At 35.1% G+C, this 27,189-nt stretch overlaps 1 protein-coding gene across 1 annotated transcript; it reads left to right on the top strand.

Moving 5' to 3' along the window:
- Nucleotides 1-24,267: 24,267 nt before the first annotated feature.
- Nucleotides 24,268-26,709, top strand: LOC123531152 (M-phase inducer phosphatase-like). The gene is made up of 6 exons (XM_053518224.1): nucleotides 24,268-24,278; nucleotides 24,597-24,735; nucleotides 25,029-25,187; nucleotides 25,571-25,914; nucleotides 26,135-26,252; nucleotides 26,496-26,709. Exons 1-6 carry the CDS (start codon nucleotides 24,268-24,270, stop codon nucleotides 26,652-26,654), a joined length of 930 nt encoding a protein of 309 aa, XP_053374199.1. The 3' UTR covers nucleotides 26,655-26,709.
- Nucleotides 26,710-27,189: the final 480 nt, after the last annotated feature.

The raw sequence follows: 27,189 nt of genomic DNA, 5'->3' as shown, positions 1-27,189 counted from the left end.
TATGTTGTAAGAAACAATCATACTATTGTCAGGGAAAGTGATTGTTTGTCAAGGAGGAGTCTACTTTTGTCAGGATGAAGTATACCAATTTCCACTGATTTATTGAATGAAATATTTGTTACATAGGCACAACCAGTATAACGCCGAAACAAGAGAATAACAAAATATTACATGGGAAAGGTAAAAAGGACGAAAGTCAAACAGGAATAGTCCCATTCAAAGAATGCCGCCCATACAGAAGCCCCATCCCCTCCCCCATGCGAGATACCTTGTCGCAGGGAGTCTTTAGGTTACTTCTGAATTTAATCGCTAATTCCGAGTTTACTAGCAAACATTTACAAAGTTTATGATAACGTATGCTCTACTTAGAAGACTTTTTTTATTGGTAATGTTTCTACTTATTGTTTCGTTGGACATCAACGCGTTTTTGTTTGTTTGTTTGGGGTTTAACGCCGTTTTTCAACAGTATTTCAGTTATGTAACGGCGGGCAGTTAATCTAACCAGTGTTCCTGGATTCTGTACCTGTTCTCCTGTTCTCCGCAAGTAACTGCCAACTTCCCCACATGAATCAGAGGTGGAGGACGAATGATTTCAGACACAATGTCTTTTATCAAATCGTCAAGGAGAACATACGCCTCGCCCAGGGCTCGAACTCACGACCCCGAGATCCGCAGATCTGCGCTCTCCCTATTGAGCTAAGCGGGCGGGCTTCGCGTTTTTGTTTAAAAATAACTAATGGTTTATATTCTTAAGTTGAAGAAACTAGTAGCTAAAATGGCACACTTACATACAATGATAAATGTATATTCCACTATTTCCGTCCTTATTTCCTTTCATAAAAACTACCGGCAAAGATACATCAACGTGTCGCTATATATTGACAAAGCAATTTTATAAGATACATTGAAGTGTCCTAGCGCTATATAACAATATGGTGTTTAATCAATTAGCTCCTTTTGTCTGAATGAACACGCTTTGCCTTCGAGGCAAATACCACCTTGTTGAAGAAATTTTTATTCTACTTTTAGTCTTTTTGCTAATGATTTGCCAGCAGTTTCAATTGCATGACACGCTCCAGGTTACTCGTTATCAAATAAAAAACGTTGACAAGACAGAAATACAAAAACAAAATACTCTATAAACATAGAAGATAAATATATCAAAAACACAAAATGTACCAGTTTTATTACAAAATACTTCTCCCATGACAACATATATTTACATTAAACAGAAACTGAATAACGCACTGGATAAAATTGTGTAACCAATGGAGTCAAATTCATTGGAACATTTCTCAAAGTTCCGTTTAGGGGCCACTTCGTTGTGGAGAAAAACATCTAATTTCAGACTTTCGCTACGCTAACAACTCTAGCAATGTTGATTCAAGGGTTGTTTCATTGGAAATGGGAATTTTGAATACGGTTGTAGTAATGTTTTTAAGAGGAGTGATTGTTTAGTGGTTAATTTCAATTTGTCGGCAGCTGAGCATGGAGGTCTAGGTTCGAGCCCTAGAAAAGTCATGACCATGCCTTCTCATAATACATCATATTACTCGTTTATGAGAAGCGGTCTCAAGTGTGATTCAAATCAGCTTTAAACTTTCATAACAATGGTGCTTACATAAAATTAATTTAAACTAAACTAATAATTTAATGCTTTCCACTCTGTGAGTTTGCACAAGTCAATAAACCTCATTTTAGTGAAAAGCCCTAAATACTAAAACCCAAATACCTTCAACTAAACAAACAAACGTTTTAACCCTTATCATGCTGGACACAACTGATTCTGCCTTTGCGACCAGTGAAGATCATGATCAGCCTGCACATCCGTGCAGTCTGATCAAGATCTGCACTGTTCGCCATTCAGCCAGTATCTTTTTTGCTAAGCATCCCCTTTTAAATGTTAATGGTACTGTCCAAATTGAAAGATGGACAAGTTCATTATAGAAATTTAGCAGGGTAAGGGTTAAGGTAAGGGACCCATAATGTCAATCGGCAATTTACGTATGGTCCGTATGCGATTTCGTCATTCTCTGTTCTTTAGGGAGAGACTTATGCACGTTGAGTTACCTTTACATCCGAAGAATGCCGAATTGCCTAAAAAGAATATGAAATCTCACGAGATTGACCGAGAGTTCTTACGGGGACCACTACCTTGAAGTAAGTGCTAAAATCGTACATTTTGTTTATAGACACTGTTTCTTCTTCCTTAAAGACCTGCTCCAGTCCTTCCTTTTAACCTTAAATTGTCACTGAAAAAGCATGAAAATCCTGACTATGAACAGTGACGCCTGTCAAAATAGAGTCTATTTTATATAAAACTCTATATAAAATACCTATGTTTTTGCGTGCTAAAGTGTGGCGCGTGGCCGTTAATTGTTACCTGTTGTAATCATGGGTTGCATACACATAATAGAATTTGAATAGCCGCGGAGCAGGGCTTTAAACTCATTCGGTTAACTCGTTCGGTTTGGAGCACAACAAGCGGTATGTGCATATTTCACCTATGACAGCTACTTACCGTTATAGTTTTCCTGAAAAGGTTTTGGTTTTCGTCTGTTACCCTTTCTTGCTTTTCTGAATTTGAGTGTGCAGTGGAATCAACCAAGATTTATGAAATGTGTTTTGTATTTAGACCTTCTCATAGAAAAATCGCTTCTGACCATATTTTATTATGCCTTAATAACGTATGACGATTTTCATGCTACGCAATAGATGACAATTCGCGTAGAAAGTCCTGTTCCCTCGTTTTATCAAGGAAATATAATAGGGTTGTTATAACAGTAGCTAGATCTGGGATGCTGTATCCGACTCCAGTGGCTTTTGCCAGGTCTGATCCGACCTTGCAAAATCCACGAGAGCCGAACACATAATTCCAGGTCTAGCTACTGATATAATGACCCTTTTATTATATACCTCCAACTTTTAGTTTGTAATTTTGTTAACAAATGAAATTTTCAATGTTTATCGATGTTGTTTTAACTGTGTGTATTTTTTTTTCGCGTGCGCTATTTATAGTACTGTGTCAGGTCATGCATATTAAATAAAAGTAGTATGGCAACATACAATACAAGAGGTACAATACGGATTTTTTTTCTGCCTGTTCGTATTTTCTTGTGAAATACATGGCGCATTTTTTACAGAATTTATATAGTTATATAATAAACAAATATATTGTTAATCTTGATAACAGCTGACATATACGACTTATTCGGAATATGGGCAACTGCTGATACTTGATCATTTGATCATTAATCTTGCATGATGTCAGTCTCCCACGTAAAAGCTCTCCATCTGATCAAATATTCATATATCAATATACAGGTCATAAAAATAGATTGCAATTTGCATTAACAGGAAAATAATGTGAATTTATGTGTTTAAAAGGGCGCTTTATCTCTGTTGTTTGTTATTGTTCTTTACTTTAGGTTCAAAATGTCAGGAGGCATATCTGTCGTTATTAACAAGACTTGACTTATCAGTTAAGGCAAGGTCGTAAATAAATAAGTTTAATAAAAAAAACTACCTATATTTATATTGCTTTTGCCCCTATGCTTACGAATATGGAATTTCGTTGGTGTAGCATGCCGTTTGCGAGCCCGAAACTGTGCTGTAAATTGAACCCGGCGCTATGGCTCGACACAAGAATGGTACGATACCAAAGTAAAACCCGTGACGAGACCGTGAAGTTCCATCTAGGCGTATTGGTATTTGGTAAGAGATATATTTTTATTTCACAAATATCGTGTAATAAGATTGTAGTATTTATAACACCGCGTTATAGACGTACGTTATGAATTATGATATATTAGATAATTCACTTTAGTATGTGTTTTGATTATTTGTGAGACTTCATTCAAAATTGAGACTCATTGTGTTGCGAGGCAAATATATTATGTATTAGAAGCAATGAAGTACTAGTAGAACATACAGCATAATTATGTTGCATTTTTGTGTTCAGATGAAATTGATATATGAAAATTTTGTGCTCTTGGACTTTCTCCCCTGATTCAACAGATTCTTCCCTCACACATCTTTTAAAATGAACACACATGAATATTCTACGATTTGCAGAGTCACTGCAACTAAAATCAATTTACATAGCATTCTTTTTATATATGTAAATGTAACAAGAACGATAATGCCCTGGACGATTGTTTTTGATGTGCTTCTGCAAAATTAAAACTATGTGTACAATCAATTATGACATTCAGGAGTCACTGATGGGCGTATTGGTATTTGGTAAGAGATGTATTTTTATTTCACAAATATCATGTAATAAGACTGTATAGGGGATGAAAATCCCCGAGACGGTAACGTCCGTATATAGTTATTTGTCTGTGTTCTCTGCATATACTGAGGCAATTTTTACGATGTTTTCCGGTTCTGGTTTATATACACACTGCAGACTGGTTGTCTGCATGAACATCCGAGCACCCCGAGTCAGTCACAGGAATTCGTAAACCGGGCCAAATGATTCTTTTACTTCTTTTTCGTAATGAAAACTGTACATGCAAATGAAAAACACTTTTAAAACTGTAAGGAAGTGTAAAGGCCGTCAAGTTTCTGCGTGGAGTGCAAACAAACAAACAAAAAATTCCTAAAGCCAGTGCGAAAACGCTGAATGACGTCACCGTCACGGCTTCCCGTAAATTTTGCAAAGTATGATATTCGCTGTAAGAGGTATGATGACACTAAATGTAAACTGTTAGTTTCTTTTGGGTGTTGAATATTTCTTTGTTTACGAGTAGTTATATAAAAGATAAATCCCCATGCTAGGCGGTGCCTTAATTCATATTATTTATAACACCGCGTTAGACGTACGTTATGAATTATGATATATTAGAGAAATTACTTTAGTACATGTATCTGTTTTAATAATTTGTGTGACTTCGTTCAAAATTGTTATTTCATGTCGTTTTTGTTTGCACGGGTATTTCGTGCATGTTTGATTTTATAGAGATAAAATATATGGGTATATATGTTATTTCTCGTTAGTTGGGATTAATGTGTGAGTTTTTACAAAAGCAAAATCCTTAAACACTAGTCTCCTAGTATTTTTATATATTTTTAAAATGAAAAAGAAATGTAGATAGAACAGGCGCCGGAAACAAAATACTTTATCCCCTGCGAACGACAAATCGCATTTTAAAATTATACGATGCTTTTTATAATGAATAGTGTTTCATCAAAATAGTGCTTTCTTCAAATATGGCATGTTTGAAAAAAAGTACAAAAATCCGTAGTTATAGTCATAGGAACAATTTGTGATATTCGTGAATCAAACAGCTAAAATATTTCTTCTTTTTGAGTCAAAAGGAATATGTTTGATATAAGACGATAAAATGCCACCATAAATCAACGCAGGTTAATGTTTTTGGGGGGCTTTTCTATTATTTCCATAACCTTCCACATTTCAGTTTCTTTCCTTATACTGATATCAAGAAGCGGCGCCCATTTGCCTGAAGTTACAGGTAATGAGATTTTTTCCAGTCGAACATGCATAACAGATGTGCCTTTTGCTTAGAAGCGTACTTGTGTGGTTTGGCATTTCTCATTTTGTTTATGAATTATTCAGACATATCAGTTACATTTTAGATACTAAATTTTTCTTGTCAAATTATAGAACAGGGAGAGAACAACTTGTCACAAAATGAGATTTATTGTCAGCTTAACGTCGCGTGCACTTTGGTTTAATAAAGAAACAAAGTTTATGTTTAATAACTATTCTATAGCCACCGAAACTATTGCATCTATAAAATACGGACTACATTTAGAAACAGAACAAAATGGAACAGAAAAGAACCGAAAACGTCTGTTAGAATTGTTCTTCTTCTTATGATTTTCATCACTTCGATTAAATGAGACGGACAGTGAAGGGATAGGACAGAGCACCGTGCACGTAAAGGTCGCGATATTGATCCCCATTGGCAACAAAATTTTACCCCACCCGTTATAGGAAAACACCAATTGAAACAGCAAGACAAATATAAAAGTCAGTGGACACAGCTGACATAAATTATTTTCTGAAGAAATTAAGGTAAGCAGTGTATATCCGTCGCTAGTGCGAACTCCGTCTGAGTAACGACACCTGAGAATAACGACACCTGAGATTAACGACCGTACATTCGTCAAAGATACCAGCCATTACCGAATTATCTCAGAAAACGGGTTTTTTTCGCTTCCATCAGTTCTCCGGAAAGTCAGAAGCACAAGGGAGATAACAAGAGTCACAGATTAGAACTTCGTCCAGAGTAAGAAGGGCACAAAACAGAAGCAACCAAATATTGCCTACCACAGATGAAACAATATATTTACTATGACATGTCTTCTGAACGTGTATAATTATTCAAAGGAAACGAGTGTTTCACAAGAGAAACGATACATAATATAGACAGGCAATTACTGCATTAATGTTACAACTTGCAACAGTGAAATGAACTTCACAAAAATGTTTAATCCTGACAAAGCTTACATTTTATAAATTGACTGAGATTTCCTCAACTGTTAATTTGATACAATAAAATCGGCTACGTTTCGCATGCATATAAATGTTTTTCACTTTTAGTATCCTATGGTTTTCCGATAAGGCTATCGTACTGTCGCACTGCCCACCCTTACAGAGGTGATGGCGACACTACGATAACACGATGCTACAGCACGACACTACGATGCGATAACTAGATATTTATTTCGTGCTGTCATATCGTGTTGTTGTGCTATCGCATTGCGTTATTGTACTGTCGCCCTCATCCCTGCTAGGGTCGACAGTACAACAGTAGAATGTCCCTAACAGAACGCCATAGTATCCAACTTAAAATAAGCTGGTTACAAATCCATATCAATATACAGGTCATAAAAGTAGATTTACAGTATCATTCTGCCCACGTGTATTTATGAATTACCATAATGGGAAAAGAAAGAAAATTTATGTATTGAAAAGGGCGTTTTATCTCTTTATTGTTTGTTAATTTTAATGTACGTTCAAAATGTCAAGACGGTTTAATAACGTGACCTTAGACAAGTGTTTTCTATATATATCAAGTCGATGTCGCAAACAAATAATTTATAAAGAAAACAACAGATATCGATATCTTGATATTGTTGATGCCGACGGAGGTCTGTTTGAGTCATATCCTGTTTCAAAGTCCCAAATTGAGGCCGACAGTATGCGATGTGCAACAGCGATGTGATCCGACAATATGACTGTATGGTACAACAACACAGTGGTATGATACGACAATTCAACAACATATACGGAATATCAAGGGCACGAAATGACAGTATCGGAAGATATGGCAGTGCGACAGACCACGGCTACACATTACGACAATATGTAGGTACGATACGACAGTGCGACTATATATAGATCGTAATGGTACGATACTTAGTTAAAAACAGGAGTCATTTACGGCATATATAACGTTACAACACGGCAGTGCCGTCATAATGCCTAGCTTTAATCAGTCGCAGCATTTCGTTCAGTTTTCGTATCACACTGCCGTTTCGTATCGTTGAGGTATCGTATCACATCACAAGCATTGACACAATTAACGCGTAAGCTTAAAAACATTTAGCGTTGGCTTGATTAACTTTATAAAAACTTTAGCAGATGTTCTAATAACATTTAAAAGTTGTATACAAAGAAAAAACGTTAGCTAGATGTATCTCATAAGTTTAGGATTGATTGTACAACTCCAAGTTGAGACGCCAGTTCCTTATTTGGAAAGCACTGCTCCTGCGGTCCGCTAAGAAACACATTGGTCTATGATATATTTCTAATAACTGAAACGCAAGCAGACATTCAGAAGTTTTGTGTTTGAAGGCAGGGCCTCCGTGACGCATACTTCGAATCACTAGCGTTTCAGCGCTGTTGGTTCGGAACCTTGCTTAGAGCGTAGAATAACTTCATGCAGGAGGCCATCGAGCTGGCTAGCGAAAGATCAGTAGTTCCATCCACAAACCCATCATGTCTGAAATAATGCTCGGATTGGTGGCTTCCTCCACATTGAAAAGCTAGCAGGTCGCCTTATGACCCCCTTCCCCCCCCCTCCCCCCACCCCCCGGCCCCGACACACAAAGGTCTTTGAAGGTTTAGCTCAAGCTCTTTGGAGAGAAACTGACTTTCATTACCCCCAATAAATCTTCAACATGATGATATGAGGAATTCAAAAAATAATTTAGATTAATTTTACATCGTTCTTATTTTTATATTATGACGTAATAATAGAATTTAGCGTTTTATATCAATCAGTCCGCTGTAAAAGCACCTGTGGGTTTTATGTTTGTAGAAATGATTTAAACTGTAAACTGATATCGCGTACTATTTATTGAAATTAGAATTGAATTAAAAAGGGGTCAGAGAAAACGAGGAGAATAAAGTGGTCAAGGTTTCCTACAAACTTAAATGTGTTCACTGTATTTTATTCGATAAAGCACGTATGACTGCATTGTGTTATAAAGTCTGTAATTATTGCTGGTTCCCGGACCAAAATATTGCGAAGGCTTCTGTAACTAACATGTCCTCGCGCTATTTCAGCGTAAAAAACGTGAATATCAAAAGCTGAAACAAGACAATTATGTCAATCAGCGTCGCCAAGTTCTAATTAGGACGTATTTTAGCATCAGAGAAAAAGTGTGTTAAAGTGGAATTATGCGCATTTTTAGGTAAAAATCCAGCTGAAATAGATGTGTATGTATAAAGGGTGGGGGAAATTATAGCTTTTAACCCAATATACCAAACTCTTCCTGTTACCAGTACGAAATAATAACTTTCCAAATATGACTTTTCTTATTTTGACTGGGGCAGTCCTTTTAAGAAAAGTCAAACTGCACGCAGGAGTTGCTTCCCTTCAACTTCAGAAATCTCTACCTATAGGTAAGGGAGATTACTGCCTAGAAAATTGAAGAAAAGAACTATCATTTTATTAGTCCGATTTCTTTACTTCTAAAGCATCAACTTCAAATACTTATGCAGCATTATCGTTAATTTAACACATTTAAATGCACGGCAACCGAAAACAATGTTTTATAAAACATACACCAAAACACACTATGTGCAGTAAGATGCGCATAATGCGACTTTAACAAATGATTATCGCGTGCGCGCGTAAACGTATGCGTACATTTCAATCAATTAACGAATTTCATGAACGTTTAGTGACGATAATGGACAATATACATGTAGTTCTTTTCATTTAAGTTTTGCACACCATTTTTACTCTTATCTGACTCGAGCACCAAGCAAGCCTCGGGATTCTGCAGATATTATAACACGAAAGAAAAAATCAAAGCCCTGAAAGGACTGATAACCAGTGCTTATTGAGTGATCTTTCAGGGTTAGGGTTAGGGTTAACTTCGACTTTCCTAGAATATGGCGCCACTTTATGCTGTTAACCAATCAAAACGCCAACTCTACATGCTGTTAACCAATTAAAGCACACTGAATTTTATTTATGCGTGTTGCATTATGAGTAAATTTTAGGTATGCGCGAGAGTGCGTTCAGTGAGCGGAGTGATTCCGATTTTTTCGAATGTGAATATAAAGTTCATAGTTATTCTAGAATCCGTTGCTGCTTGTTTTTGTTGTTTAGGAAGGTAGTCCTCAGTTGCTCACAAACTCACACGCTACCAAGATTATAAAAAATAAATATGGGACTATTTTTTACACGTCCAGAATATTTGTGTGATGCGGTTACACAGAAATAGAATGAAAACTCCAACGACGCGAGGTTGAAACTTGGGAGTTGATTTAGAGCTACAGCCAGTAACTGTTGCTAAAGCACTAGCTAAAAACATGAGTCATCCCTATATTTAAACCTTATTTCAAGGTATACACCAAGAAGACCAATTCAAACCTAAAACAAAATCCAAAAGTTTCACCGTAAAATGTCGAACAAATTTGATTTTGCAACCATGACAGGGAAGCGTTCGACTCTGGACTTTTAGTAAATGATGTCTATTGATGGTTCACATGTACTCATAATATCATGTATTATAGGATTATTTTACTATGTTGATTAATACGCTGTGCAGTGTCGACGGGACATTTTTCACACGCTATTTCAGAAAATAGGCTAATTGAAATATACGACATGAATTTATACAAGGAAGTTTAATTGTAGAATTAATGTAAGTCCCAGTTTTATATGTTTAGATACATTAACATTTGACCCAAGTGTCACTAGAAAAAAAAAAACTATAAAATTTAAATATGTCAGTTATATAAAACAGTAATATGGGGGAAATTGTTTATGTTATTATATGTTTTATATTGTTGGCGTGTGAAAGACATTTAGACAGGCTACTGTCTTTTGATATCAATGTTATGAGGTCGAGGTTGGTATAGGATGGCAGGGGTGAGGTTCACCGAAATTTCTGCCGGGCCTGATAACATTGATATCAAAAGACAGTTGTCTGTTATTCTATTTATCATGAAAATCATACAACCTGCCTAGAACAACATTTGTCCTCATCTCTTACTTCGTAAAAATTGACTTCTGAAGCAATATATAAATGAATTCATATTTTACAGATTTGAAAATTCATCCGCTCCTGAAACATCTGAATGAAACAATATGGCAGCCATATTAAATTAAACTTAGACAATGTGTATTGACTTTCTGATATGCTTATAAAATCTAACAATAAAATAAACTATTACCTGCGTAAAAATAAATATAATGATCCTCTTGAATAAAACAGAACATGCTTTATTTCCACATTTTTAAACATTTGACTCACTCAGGCAGCCCTGTCCCAAGCGTTTACCTTTTCCAGACTCAGTCAGATTGTCTTTAAAATTTAATCACTAAATTTACACTGTTACAAGAATTATAATTAACTCAACTACTTTTGCTTCTACTTAATTAAAAAATAGATGCCTTAAATCAGGCATAAATTAAGAATAAGTATAGTGTCAAATGTCAAGTGTTTTATAAACCTTTCCAAGTACGATCGATGTAAACATTGTGATGTCCAAGAATGGAGGAAATAAAAAGAATCTACCATGATGAACGTTACACAATGACCACATTAAGTACTATTGTCTGTGCGATGAAACTGGAAATTAAGGAAATTACTAGTGAGATTACAGAATGTGTTTAGAAGAAAAAGTCCGGCAACAATAAAACTGGACTCTGTACTAAAATTCAGTCTGAAACATGAAAACTGGTGTAAAAACTAGTCCGCCAATATGGGAGGAGCTTAATTTTGATATCAGGTCATTGACGTGATATCAAAAACAAATATCAGGCAAGTGATATCAGGTGATAAATTTCACTTCAAGGATACTAGGTAAGTGAGATACAATGATATATACAATGTTTATCTATAGTTACTGTATCAAATTTAGTGACAGCTCGGCTGAGACATTTCCGCTAATGACGTAAAATTCAGTCAAAATGGTCTATCTTGGCCGTACGTCCAAAAAAATAGATACACGAAAAAATGTAATGAAAATAAGCCAAAAAAGAATGTTATTGAATAATCTTCATAGATTTATGGATAGACTGTGCCCTTTCTCTGATTGCGGAATGTCAATATACATGTATATTATACCTCTGCATGTAATGAAATTTATTGAACTTCTCGATAGTGATAAACAAGTTATTATTAGAAATTTATCACAATTCATTTATCATGTATTCATACTGAGAACATCTTTATTGTAAATAGTGGTGTACTTTTAGCTCTACGTATCTAAATGATACTTCCGTGTATAGTTGTTAAATGTATGAGACTCATCCCCCATAACAATCTATGTTTCGTGGGAAAATATTTTTTCATTACTTTTTACGTTATTTGTATAAAATCACGTGACAATATTTAAATGTATATGTTATATTGTATGGCAAAAAAACTGTACAGTTTACGTCAATAAAATGTTCCGTCTGTCTGTCTGCAAGCAGTATGCATTTTAAAAAATCTCTCCGCATTACTTTTGAAAGTCGATAACCAGTCTTGATTTTGCTGACGGGAAGAATATTATGAAAGATAATCCGAAGTGTGCATTCTTCAAAAAAAAAATAATCACTTGTCTAACTACACATTTTCCCACTTACCGTTCACGATAACTGCTTCCTGTCATTAATCAGCATGCCACAGTTTTTGTTTCAGGCAGATAGGTAGGCCAAGTTAAGTCGTAGTTTAGGGGCTGGCCTAACTAACAAGATTATGTTGGTAAAAAATAAAAATGTATCTTTTTACCTAATAAAATGCAAGTCAGCTGTATTCGGATACCCTCCATATTATCATAATTCAAAAGCCGCAATCGAATGAAAAGTTAAAAAGAGCCAAAACGGACAAGTTGCGATATCTTGTATTTGTATGGCGGAATCTTCTACCTTTAAAATTGGAAGATGGGGAAAATTATCACAGAAATATAGAAAATATAATATGTACGCTAATAATCTAATAGAATCAAATGATCTCCGTTTCCAAACTAAACATTTCTTTCGACTCAGAAATGAATGTGGATGGAATCTCAAAATAATTTGCACCTAATATAACTGAAGCACTCATAATAAATAAAGGGAGACTAACAATAAATAAAGCCTGTGACATTAAGCGCAGAGTTACACATCTTCGAAAAAAATAGGGAAAGGGAGATTAACTAAGAATGTTTTGCACGGTAATGCAATATCATGTAGAACATTAAGCTTTCTGCACTGCAGCCAGCGCGTTAACTTGATTAAAACAGGGCATTTTAAAATGTTATGTTGCTTAATAAGGCAGAAAGAAGATGTAGTTATTACTCGTGTTTCTTTTATTCGAAACCAAAACAGAATCGATGTTCATTTTTTTTAAGTAATTGAAATTCCTGGTAGGGATATTTTGACAATTTTAGATAGAGATCGTTTTACTTTTAAAGATAAATATGTCAACAAAATAATCTGGTCAGAAAAATGTAGTAAAAGTTTGTTTGACAAAGTTACCTTTTGTGTCAAACAATAATCTAAAAAATCAAACATTGATCACGAGTGATCAAAAGTATCAAACATTTACTGTTTTGCTATCTGACAGAATCTCGGATGTTACAGAAATCACTCTCCGTGGCTGACAAGCAATTGCGTATCCTCCGTAACGCACAAGGGCAGTTTGCACCCAACAATTTTATTGGCTAATTTAAAGCTTACTTCCCAATTAGAATGTGTTATAATGACGGCCATTGAGTGAATATTTAAGGACATTTTATTTCACTTTACTCGTCTGTCAACTTTGTCTCATAGCCGAGGAACTTAATTAACACCTCGATAATTTGTATATCCTGACAGCAAAAAAATATATAAGTTCGGGAAAAAGAACATAAACTTTATTCTCTGACGTACTTCATAGCGAAAACGTAGTGTAATATTATAGCTTTTGTGCAATTTTAAAAACAGTGGACCATGTCTATCAGGTAAATAACGTTTTTATTCGAGCACTTTGTGAATAAAATGTTTTCTTGTATTAGTTTCATATATATATGTACAATAAAAATGCATCGTTCTTCAGTTATATTTCGTTTTGCTTATTTCATACAGTAAACAGAAAATAGAAATATTTGACTACACAATATTAACACATTTATATTAAACAGTTTTTTGTTATTTTTTTACATTTTTTAATTCCCGTTCCGATATTATTCTATGTAAAGGGAGAGAACTTAAAAAGTTTATTATCTACAACTTTAATTTAACTATACAGCAAAAAATTAATTTGATGTGTATTTTTTTTTTCTTTCAGACAAAGATTATTCGGTGACCTTACGGATTCCCCGGTATACAGGGAGACAACTGATGCTGACATAGCGGCAATTATCACACCAGACACCAAGGGAGACAACTCGGTAGACTCCGGATTTATCGGTGATACACCTTGCTCTGTAAGTTATATTTTATCATATTCTAACGTAAAAAAAAAGTTTGTTTTTTTTTTTTTTTTTTTTTTTTCTTTTTTTTTTCAAATATTATCTGATTTTACTAACATAAAATACACAAGGCTTATGTATGCATACCCAGTTTGAATTATACGAATTCAAAAACAAGTTATTTTCAGTACTGAAATTCATGGTTAAAATGGGAATAAACGTGTGTAAATGAGTTCAATTTTATTTTCATTTCAGATTGAGATCGCGTCACGATCGAAGGTTCCAGCCAAAACGGAAGCGCGGAGAAGCTTGTTCTCCGTCAAGCGTCTGGCCGACGATGATCTTACAGACGACTCACCGTGCACGAAGAAGCTCCGCCAGGTTGAGAATGATCTTGCAGCCTTGACCACTCAGGTACGTTTATTCCATTTTTTTAAACTTGTATGAAGTTGGAATGTGAACAATAATCCAAAATGTATGAGAATTTGAACAGTCTCGTAATAATTACATAATGCACGAACCAATGCAACTCAACATTTGTGAAGTACTGAAATACGTCAGTCAAAAGCTATATGTTAGTAATATTATAAAATAAATTATAAGTTTGATTTGGTTTGAAAGTTCAGACAGTTTTCTTTATTGTGCAGAGACTGTTGCTCATGACAGATTGAATTACAAAGATATTTTTCAGACCATGCAAGATCTTATTCTTTAAAATTTTGTTTATCTTTTTCTTTTTTCTTTTTTCTTTTTTTGTCTATTGGGGCGTATTTTGTTGTATAAAGGTGTCATTTATTGTATGGTGAGTTGAGATGTTTTGTATCAAAATAATTTCGTCACTATCATGTCTGCGTAACAAGAGATTCTTTTTATATTCAATGAAAATAAACATTGTTTTCTTTACAGAATGTTATCAAAGCCGTGGAACGTCTGGAATCACAGATTTTAGTAGCTGATGGATCACGTGACTACACTTTACCCACAATTCCTGGAAAACATGGTGACCTCAAGTCCATCACACATAGAACGATGGTAGATGTGTTGGACAAGAAGTACAAGGACCAGATAGGGAAAGTCACAATAGTAGATTGTCGTTATCCTTACGAATTTGATGGAGGTCATATCCAAGGTGCCGTCAACATGTACACAAAAGATGACGTCAACAGTCTTCTTCAGTCACGAGACACGTCCGAGAAACCACACATTCTCGTATTTCACTGTGAATTCTCGTCGGAAAGGGGTCCCAAAATGTAAGTATATCATAGTTTCTCCTAAGTCTTCATTAGAACGTATCTACTTAGACATTTTCCTGAAACATGTCGATATTGTTTTAAAAGTAAGTTAATAATTTGCGTCTATAATGAATATAAATGATGAGATACATTGTAATGTGTATACAAAAGTCATGTTGTATACAAAAGTCATGTTATAATGTTTTCGTTACTTTTGCAGGTATCGATTCTTGAGAAGTCAGGACCGTGAACTGAACAAAGAACAGTATCCCAGACTCAACTTTCCGGAAGTCTATCTACTGGACGGCGGCTACAAAGCGTTCTTCACAACACAGAAGGTTGGTATTTGCTGGAATTTGTATTTCCGTAATATAATATTTGAGTTTATAGGCCTGTTGGATTTTTGAAGGTTATTTTTACAGTGAGAAGGTAGGATATATTCGAGATTTGATCCCTAATGACGAAGCGTGTCGTTGATCCCTTGCCAAATGAATATATAATGTACAAAGTTCATTAGATTATTCAAAATAATGTAGTGATATTCATATTTTAATACAGCGTTTTCTTATTTTTCCAGGAACATTGCGAGCCAGCAAGCTACAAACCAATGTTGCACGAAGACCACGCGGCTGATTTACGTCACTTCCGTGTTAAGTCAAAATCATGGACGGAAGGAGAGAAACAGAAGACAAGTAAACGTCAACGCAGTCGACTTAAGGAGGTAGGTGACCTTCATATTTGTATGTGCGCATGTCCAACCGGAAGCTAACGTGACGATTTACGATGACGTTTACGACAAACTAAATGTGTTTGTATATTCATTCTTCTGAAAACAAATCATGAACTTGTTTTCGATCTGATGCTTTATGGTTTAATAATGCAGAAATAATGGATAAATTGCCGCAGAAACGCTTCAAAACAATGTTGCCTTAACATGACGTCATTGACGTCATGACGTTACGTGTCAGTTACCGCGCAAAATTAATAGCTTTTATCTTGAAAGTACGTAATTTTGTACATTTTCTTTATTTTAACTATTTTCAAATAACCATTATTTGCTGAAATATTTTTTATGAGTCTTTTGCTTTGAATAATAATCAATATTTAGCTTCTTTTATGTAGTTATATTGAAATGTTATGCGGAATGTAAGAAAATGGATGATGGCAACCGATGTTATTTGGAATATAGTTGGGTGAAAGGTTACTTGTTACGGCCATTTTCAAATAAAAAGTCTAGCCGTTTGATTTGTAATATCTATTTTTCAGGTTCCGTTGATAATTTGTTACTTATATACTAAAACTAAGATCTAAAATTGTTCAAATGTCAGTAGAAAATTGTGGTTTCATGAATTGAATTGATGTTACCATGGAAACGAAGCCCGTGACCTATGTATCTAAATGTAAAATTCAAAAGCGCTGACACTGGTCTATTTAAGAAACACAGCTCCGGCTTTTTATTTTCATTTCAACAATAGCCATGAGAATAATAGCAGCACGCTGAACGATTTTGCCATGAAAAATAGCAGACGAGGGGTACTGCTGTACGTATTCTAAGCTGTGAAATTTGTTTGAATAAATGCAAAAAACACGAAAATGTAATTTACGTTAGAAATAATATGTTTTAAAGCTACATCAACTAGAAAGATAATCTTATTCAATATTTTTTAAAAAGAAATTACGACAAACAGCAAGATATAAGCTATTTTAAACATCTCTGTTGCCATGGTTACTTTAAAATTTAAGAAAAATAGAGTACCATGTAAAGTGCTTGGTATTTTGCTAATAATATTACCCAAACACTTCATGTTGGTCATTAACAGAATGGCACTGAAGCCGTCGAAAACCCCTATTTTTATACATAGTTGTTTAAAAATGAGAGAAAATGCGTTACCATGGAAACACGAGCCCCGCGACATATACATTTTAAGCTTATATTAGAAAGATAACGTGCATACCAGTAAAATTATCAATTATGCAGACTTCTACGGATATCAGTGAAACTAAAATACACTGAAAAGTGTAAAATATCCGTATTTTCCTTCTTCTTTCAATATGAAATACCTTTGGAGGGTCATGTTCTTCAAACCTGGATAAAAATTGAACTTGAAGGGGCAGAGACAAACGAAATTGAGATTGTAGCAGTTAAAACTTCATACAACACGAAATACAAAAACATGCTGCGGTTCAACTAATTTGAATTTACCCTTGTAACAAGGTAACCTACCTCCTTAATCGCCATCTTAGTTTCTAAAAACTTCTTTCATGTTTTGTATAGTGCTATTGTTATTTGTTAACCTATATATTGTTACAAGATTTGTTCTAATTTATTTAAATGAAACATGGACTGACAAAATAAATGGAAATGTGAAAATAAAACAGCTTTTTTCTCTCTGTTTTGTGTCAAAAAGACACAACTTCATTCTTTTTTTGTGTGTGTGTAATACTGGAAAGAAGAAAGGATAGTACTGACTAAAGCCATTATATTCCTTAAATCTCAGACCTCTGCCTCTACCTCTTCCTTACATAATTGCAGATTTTTGTTTTTATACAAACCTCAGACTTCTGTAACATACCTTGAAAGTAGCTCCGTTAAATACCTTATTTATACACAAGACCTCGGACTCCCGTTACATACCAGCAGACTCAGATCTCAGTTATATACCTGCAGCCATCCACCTCGATTATATAATCATTGACCTCCGTTACATACCTTATTTATACTTTAAATCTCAGATCTCCGTCACATACCAGCAGATTCAGATTTCAATTATGTAACTGAAATCACTGACCTCCGTTATATACCAGCAGCCACCCACATTAATACTATATTTGTAATTAATGACCTTCTCCTTTCCATACCTAATTTATACTTATTAATACTTTAGATGACAGACCCCAGTTTCATACCAGCAGACTCAGATCTCAGTTTTATACCTGAAATCACTGACCTCCGTTACATACTTACAACCGGCCACCACAATTACATACTTGGAATCATTGACCTCCGTTACAAACCTGCAGATGTAGAACTCTGTTCTATTCTTTTGTATACTAAAGAAAAGATAATTGGAGTATATGCCGGAAATCTCAACAATCGCTGCATACCCTGACCTCTGTTTTAAACTTTAATGCTCAGATCTCAGTTACATAGCAGCAGTCTAAGACCTCCGTTATATACTAGCAGGCTCAGACCTTCATTACATACCAACAGTTTCAGACCTCCGTTACATAGCACCAGTCTCAGACCTCCGTCACATTCCACCAGTCTCAGACCTGCACTACATACAAGCAGTCACAGAACTCCGTTTCATACCAGCAGTCGCATACCTTCGTTACATACCAGCAGTCACAGACCTTCGTTACGTACCAGCAGTCACAGACCTTCGTTTCATACCAGCAGTCACAGACCTTCGTTACGTACCAGCGGTCACAGACCAGCACTACATACAAGCAGTCACAGACCTTCGTTACGTACCAGCAGTCACAGACCTTCGTTACGTACCAGCAGTCACAGACCTGCAGTACATACCAGAAGTCACAGACCTGCGTTTCATACCAGCAGTCACAGACCTTCGTTACGTACCAGCAGTCACAGACCTTCGTTACGTACCAGCAGTCACAGACCTGCACTACATACCAGCAGTCACAGACCTCCGTTACATACCAGCAGTCACACACCTCCGTTTCATACCAGAAGTCACAGGCCTGCGCTACATACAAGCGGTTAGGGTTAGGGTTAACTCCGACTATCCTAGAATATGGCGCCACTTTATGCTGTTAACTAACCAAAACGCCGTTTCTTCATGCTGTTAACCAATCAAAGCACACTGAATTTTATTTATGTGTGTTGCATTACTGGTAGAATTTTAGGTATGAGCGAGAGTGCGCTCATGTAGAATCAAAGCGCTGACAGCACAGAAAGTTTGAAACCCGCATTTGATGTGCAATAAACCACTCCGCTGTAACTATTCAAGTCATAGTATAACATTCAAATCATGTTACATTATATACTAGAAATTCAGCTCTGGCTAAAACCCGTCTTGAAACACGCTGACGAGCTGAACAAGACAACCCTTTATCGGCCTTATCTCTAATGCCATAATTATTTATTTTTATTTTTTTGGTTGGGTTTAACGTCGCACCGACACAATTTTAGGTCATATGGCGACTTTCCAGCTTTAATGGTGGAGGAAGACCCCAGGTGCCCCTCCGTGCATTATTTCATCACGAGCGGGCACCTGGGTAGAACCACCGACCTTCCGTAAGACAGCTGGATGGCTTCCTCACATGAAGAATTCAACGCCCCGAGTGAGGCTCGAACCTACATCGATGAGGGGCAAGTGATTTGAAGTCAGCGACCTTAACCACTCGGCCACGGAGGCCCCCAATGCCATAATTAACCTTATTAGAACCGGAATAAAACCGTAATAGCTCGTGTTTTTTTACCACAGTGATTGTCTTCCGGACAGTTACGGTCTTTTACGATCTTTTTAGAACGGCTTTATTACGGATTATTAAGGATATATAATCCGGCATGTTCAAAACTACGCACCCTTGCCCCCGGATGCCCCCGATTTCTGAACGGATACACCAGATGATTTACGAATGAGTTAGGAGAAGTACGGATGCTATCCGGAACTCATCCTCAAGCTTAACGCTAAAAAACTATAGAAAATGCTATTTTTAAAATGCCAGTGTACCATAGTTTCCCTTTCGATTTTCTAAAGATATACACCATTAGAAAGCATGAGATAATTTTCTTTTATCATTGAAACGATTGTTAAACCTGATTAGTTCCTTTTACATAGAAATGCAGAGAGATAAGCGGTCGGTATACTCGTAAAAAAACAATCAAAGTAGTGCGGAAATAGAACGGCGGATTAATTTGTTTCAGTGAAAACTCTTGCCGTCTCCAGAATAGGGTTGTAATAGATTGAAACCACTTCGCAGTTTCAACCTAAAAACTGATACAAAAGGCAGAGTGAGCGGAGTGATTCTGAATATTTCGAATATGAATATAAAATTCATAATTATTCTAGAATCCGTTGCTACTTGTTTTTGTTGCTTAAAAAAGTAGTCCTCAGTTTCTCACACACTCACACACTACCAAGATTATAAAAAATAAATATGGGACTATTTTTTACACGTCCAGAATATTTTTATGATGCGGTTACACAGAAATAGAATGAAAACTCAAACGAAGCGAGGTTGAAACGTGGGAGTTGATTTAGAGCTACAGCCAGTAACTGTTGCTAAAGCACTAGCTAAAAACATGAGTCATCCCTATATTTAAACCTTATTTCAAGGTATACACCAAGAAGAACAATTCAAACTTAAAACAAAATCCAAAAGTTTCACAAAATGTCGAACAAATTTGATTTTGCAACCATGACAGGGAAGCGTCCGACTCTGGACTTTTAGTAAATGTATACTGATGGTTCACATGTACTCATAGTATTCACACGCTATTACAGAAAATAGGCCAATTGAAATATACGAAATGAACTTGTACAAGGAAGTTTGATTGTAGAATTAATGAAAGTCCCAGTTTTATATGTTTAGATGCATTAACATTTGACCCAAGTGTCACTAGAATAAAAAAACTATAAAATTTTAATATGTCGGTAATATACAACAGAAATATGGAAACAAATGTTTATGTTATTATATGTTTTATATTGTTGACATGTGGTAGACATATAGACATGCTACTGTCTTTTGATATCAATGTTAACAGGTCGATATTGATATGGGCTGGAAGAGGTTAGGTTCACCGAAATTTTTGCCGAGCCTGATAACATTGATATATCAGTGTGTATCAGTGCTATACACTGGGCACGTTAAAGAACCAGGCTGTCGTTTCGAAACGAGCTAGGCTAAGTTAGCCGGACAAGTCTGTATCTGATTTCTGATCTCTCTGTCGTGGGGGCTTTGTCTCACTCTGTCCCTCTGGTCAGATCGCTCTGTGTCTGTACTAGTAGAGGATGAATTATGCGCCCTGTGTGGCTGCATTTGAACTATGTAAAGCGCCTTTGAACGTGAAATTGATCATGAAAAGGGCGCTATATAAATCTGGTATAATAATAATAATATAAAAAGACAGTTGTCTGTTATTCTATTTATCATGAAAGTCATACAACCTGCCTAGAACAACATTTGTTCTCATTTCTTACTTCGTAAAAATAGATTTCTGAAGCAATACATAAATGAATTCATATTTTACAGATTTGAAAATTCATCCGCTCCTGAAACATCTGAATGAAACAATATGGCAGCCATATTAAATTAAACTTAGACAATGTGTATTGACTTTCTGATATGCTTATAAAATCTAACAATAAAATAAACTATTACCTGCGTAAAAATAAAAACTTTGATCCTCTTGAATAAATGAGAACATGCTTTATTTCCACATTTTTAAACATTTGACTCACTCAGGCAGCTACCTGTACCAAGCGTTTTCTTTTCCCAGACTCAGTCAGATTGTCTTTAAAATTTAATCACTAAATTTACATTGTTACAAGTTTATAATTAACACAACTACTTTTGTTTCTACTTAATAAAAAATAGATGCCTTAGATTAGGTATAAATTAAGAATAAGTATAGTGTCAAATGTCAAGTGTTTTATAAACCTTTCCAAGAACCGATCGATGTAAACATTGTGATGTCCAAGAATGGAGGAAATAAAAAGAATGTACCATGATGAACGTTACACGATGACCACATTAAGTACTATTGTCTCTGCGATGAAAGTGGAGACGGAAATTTAATTAAGGAAATTACTAGTTGAGATTACAGAATGTGTTTAGAAAAAAGGTCGACAACATTAAAACTGGAATCTGTAATAAAATTCTGTCTGGAACATGGAAAATGATGTAAAAACTAGTCCGTCAATATGGGAGGAGCTTAATTTTGATATCAGGTCATTGACGTGATATCAAAAACAAATATCAGGCAAGTGATATCCGGCACTTTGCATAGTAGCTGCATGACAATTTTCACTTCAAGGATACTAGGTTAGTGAGACACAATGATATACTAGTATACAATGTTAATCTAGTTACTGTAATAAGTTCAGTGACAGCTCAGCCGAGACATTTATAAGCTTTGAAGGATAACGTCAAGAAATTTGCGCTAACGACGTAAAATTCAGTCAAAATGGTCTATCTTGGCCGTACGTCGAAAAAAATAGATACTCAAAAAATGTATGAAAATAAGCCAAATGAAAGGGGAAGTCATTGAATAATCCACATAGATTTATGGATAGACTGTGTCCTTTCTCTGATTGCAGAATGTCAATATACATGTATACCTCAGCATGTAATGAAATTTATTGAACTTCTCGATAGTGATAAACAAGTTATTATTAGAAATTTATCACAATTCATTTATCATGTATTCATACTGAGAACATCTTTATTGTAAATAGTGGTGTACTTTTAGCTCTACGTATCTAAATGATACTTCCGTGTATAGTTGTTAAATGTATAAGACTCATCCCCCATAACAATCTATGTTTCACGGAAAATATATTTATTTCATTCAAACGTGCTTACTTTTTAGTTATTTGTATAAACCACGTGACAATATCTAAATATATATGTTATATTGTATAGCAAAAAATCTGTACAGTTTACGTCAATAAAATATTCGTCTGTCTGTCTGCAAGCAGTATGCATTTTAAAAAAATCTCTCCGCATTACTTTTGAAAGTCGATAACCAGTCTTGATTATGCTGACGGGAAGAATAGTATGAAAGGTAATCCGAAGTGTGCATTCTTCAAAAAAAAAATAATGCCCTGTCTAACTACACATTTTCCCACTTATCGTTCACGATAACTGCTTTCTCTCATTAATCAGCATGCCACAGTTTTTGTTTCAGGCTGACTAACCAGATAGGTAGGCCAAGTTAAGTCGAAGTTTAGAGGCTGGCCTAACTAACAAGATATGTTGGTAAAAATTAAAAATGTATCTTTTTACCTAGTAAAATGCAAGTCAACTGTATTCGGATACCTTCGATATTGTTATATTTCAAAAGCCGCAATCAAATCCATTTGAAAAGAGCCAAAATGCAGAAGTTGCGATATCTTGTATTTGTATGGCGGAATCTTCTGCCTTTTAAATTGGAAGCTGGGGAAAAATTATCACAGAAATATAGAAAATCATATGTACGCTAATAACCTAATAGAATCAAATGAGTTCCGTTTCCAAACTAAACATTTCTTTCGACTTAGAAATGAATGTGGATGGAATCTGAGAAAAAAACTAAATAATTTGCACCTAATATAACTGAAGCACTCATAATAAATGGAAGGGAGACTAACAATTAATAAAGCCTGTGACATTAAGCGCAGAGTTACACATCTTCGAAAAATTAGGGAAAGGGAGATTAACTAAGAATGTTTTGCACGGTAATGCAATATCATGTTAGTCTTTAATCATAGAACATTAAGCTTTCTGCACTGCAGCCAGCGCGTTAACTTGATTAAAACAGGGCATTTTAGAATGTTATGTTGCTTAATAAGGCAGAAAGAAGATGTAGTTATTACTCGTGTTTCTTTTATTCGAAACCAAAACAGAATCGATTTTCATTGTTTTATGTTATTGAAATTCCTGGTAGGGATATTTTCACAATTTTAGATAGAGATCGTTTTACTTTTAAAGATAAATATGTCAACAAAATTATCTGGTCAGAAAAAAAGTACTAAAGGTTTGTTTGACAAAGTTATCTTTTGTGTCAAACAATAATCTAAAAAATCAAACATTGATCACAAGTGATCAAAAGTATCAAACATTTACTGTTTTGCTATCTGACAGAATCTCGGATGTTACAGAAATCACTCTCCGTTACTGACAACCAATTGTGTAACCTCCGTAACGCACAAGCGCAGTTTGCACCTAACAATTTTATTGGCTAATTAAAAGCTGTCCCAATTTGAATGTGTTATAATAATGGTCATTGAGTGAATATTTCAGAACATTTTATTTCACTCTACTCGTCTGTCAACTTTTTCTCAAAGCAAAGGAACTTAATTAACAGCTCGATAATTTGTATATCCTGACAGCAAAAAAAAATAAATATATAAGTTCGGGAAAAAGAACATAAACTTTATACACTGACGGTACTTCATAGCTAAAACAAAGTGTAATATTATAGTATTTGTGCAAATTTAAAAACAGTGGACCATGTCTATCAGGTAAATAACTCTTTTTGTTCGAGCACTTTGAATAAAATATTTTATTGTGTTAGTTTCATATATATATCTAGAATACAAATGCAGCATATTTCAGTATTATCAATTTCATTTTGCTTATTTCATACAGTCAGTAGAAAATATTTGACTTTACACAATATTAACAAACTTGTAGTAAATAGTTTCTTTTTTTTCTCTTTCTCTCTTCTTTTTTTCATTCCCGTTCAGATATTATTCTGTGTAAAGGGAGAAAACTTAAGAAGTTTATTATCTTTACTATTCATCTCAAAATTAATTTGATATATTGCTTTTTCCTTTCAGACAAAGATTATTTGGTGACCTTACAGATTCTCCAGTATACAGGGAGACAACTGACGCTGAGATACAGTCAATTATCACACCAGATAACAAGGGAGATGACTCGGCAGATTCCGGATTTATCGGTGATACGCCTTTCTCTGTAAGTTATGTTTATCATATTCTAACGTAAAATAGCTAGCTATTGTTGAAAATTTATTTTTGTTTTTGTATTTTCTTTTTCAAATAAATATTTCCTGATTTTACTAACTCAACTTAGTTAAACATAAACTACATAAGAATTAATGTATGCACACCAAGTTTGCAAGATTCGAACTCAATAACAATAAGATTTCAGTACTGAAATTCATGGTTCGAAAATGAATAAATGAAGGAGCATCATGCACAAGTATAAATTAGTTCAGTTAACATAAAATGGCTTCCTTTTATTTTCAGATTGAGATCGTTTCACGATCGAAGGTTCCAGCCAAAACAGAAGCGCGGAGAAGCTTGTTCTCCGTCAAGCGCCTAGCCGATGATGATCTTACAGACGACTCTCCGTGTACGAAGAAGCTCCGTCAAGTCGAGAATGATCTTGCAGCCTTGACCACCCAAGTATGTGTATTCCATTTTTTAACTTATATGAAGTTGGAAAGTGAACAATAATACAAAATGTATGAGCATTTGAACAGTCTCGACTTACATAATGCACGAACCAGGGCAACTCAACATTTGAGTTAAGTTTGATTTGATTTGAAGTACCGGCGTTCAGACTGTGTTTTGTTTAATGTACAGAGGCTGTTGCTCATGAGAGATTGATTTACAACGAGATTGTCCAGACTGTGCAAAAATCTTATACTATAAAATTGTGTTTATTATTTGTTTGGTCTATATGAGCGATTTTTTTTGTACAGAAATAATTTCGTCAATATCATGTCTACATAACAACTCAGATTTTTATATATTAAAAATGAAAATAAACGTTGTTTTCTTTACAGAATGTCATCAAAGCCGTGGAACGTCTGCAGTCACGCAATTTAGTAGCTGATGGATCACGTGACTACACTTTACCCACAATTCCTGGAAAACATGGTGACCTCAAGTCCATCACACACGGAACGATGTCAGATGTGTTGGACGGGAAGTACAAGGACAAGATAGGAGAAGTCACGATAGTAGATTGCCGGTATCCTTACGAATTTGATGGAGGTCATATCCAAGGTGCCGTCAACATGTACACAAAAGATGACGTCAACAGTCTTCTTCAGTCACGAGACACGTTCGAGAAACCACACATTCTCGTTTTTCATTGTGAATTCTCGTCGGAAAGGGGTCCTAAAATGTAAGTATCGCTTAGTTTCTTCTCAGTCTTCATTAAAACATATCCACGACAATGGAAGTTTTAAATTGAATTAACATTTTCGATAAAAAGTGTCTTCAGCTGAATTGAATCGTTAAATATTTTGACTCATGCCCGGCGTCTATATTTATGTAGGTTGCAGAGATGTTGACCGGTATGTAGAAAAGTCATGTCCTAATATTTTGATTTTTACATTTTACAGGTATCGATTTTTGAGAAGTCAGGACCGTGAACTGAACAAGGAACAGTATCCCAGACTCAACTTTCCGGAAGTCTATCTACTGGACGGCGGCTACAAAACGTTCTTCACAACACAAAAGGTTGGTATTTGCATGAATGTGTATTTCCGTAAAATTATATTTGAGTTTATAGGCCTGTTGGGTCGTTGAAAGTTATTTTTACAGTGACAAGGTAGGATATATTCGAGATTTGATCCCTAATGACGAAGTATTTTATCGTTGATCCCTTGCCACATGAATACATAATGTACAAAGCTCTTTAGATTATTACAAAACAATGTAGTAATATTCATATTTTAATACAGCGTTTTCTTATTTTTCCAGGAACATTGCGAACCAGCAAGCTACAAACCAATGTTGCACGAAGACCACGCGGCTGATTTACGTCACTTCCGGGTTAAGTCAAAATCATGGACGGAAGGAGAGAAACAGAAGACCAGTAAACGTCAACGCAGTCGACTTAATCGCCATCTTAGTTTCTAAAGACTTCTTTCATGTTTTGTATAGTGCTATTGTTACTTGTTAATCTATATACTGTTACAAGATTTGTTACGATTTATTTAAATCAAACATATACGGACAAAATAAACGGAAATGTGAAAATAAAACAGCTTTTTTCTCTCTCCTCGTTTTGTGTCAAAAAGACACTTCTTCATTCGTTGTTGTGTGTGTGTGTGTGTAATACTGGAAAGAAGAAATAGATAGGATAATACTGACTATAAAGCCATTATATTCCTTAAATCTCATACCTCTACTATATACCTGATACTACCTCTTCCTTACATACCTGCAGATTTTTGTTTTTACACAAACCTCATATCTCTGTAACATACCTGCAAACTCAGTTCTCAATAATATCTTGGAAAACACTGATCCCCGTTAAGCATGATTTTTCTGAGGTTTCTGATAATACTCATCAGTTCTTAGAAAGAAATTTTATTCAATTTATTTAAGGCACATGACATTTGATAGTTAATTTACTCAAAAATGTCATTTTATTTGTTTCAGTGAAAACTCT

This window comes from Mercenaria mercenaria, chromosome 11, assembly GCF_021730395.1.
Source record: "Mercenaria mercenaria strain notata chromosome 11, MADL_Memer_1, whole genome shotgun sequence".
Lineage (NCBI taxonomy): Eukaryota > Metazoa > Mollusca > Bivalvia > Venerida > Veneridae > Mercenaria > Mercenaria mercenaria.
This window is presented reverse-complemented; position numbering and strand designations above follow the sequence as displayed.

What these genes read in the sequence shown, in the direction of transcription:
- LOC123531152 (XM_053518224.1), top strand. An exon ending in TCGGTGATACGCCTTTCTCT is followed by an intron (nt 24,736 to 25,028) that starts GTAAGTTATGTT and finishes TTTTATTTTCAG; the next exon opens with ATTGAGATCGTTTCACGATC. An exon ending in TTGCAGCCTTGACCACCCAA is followed by an intron (nt 25,188 to 25,570) that starts GTATGTGTATTC and finishes TTTTCTTTACAG; the next exon opens with AATGTCATCAAAGCCGTGGA.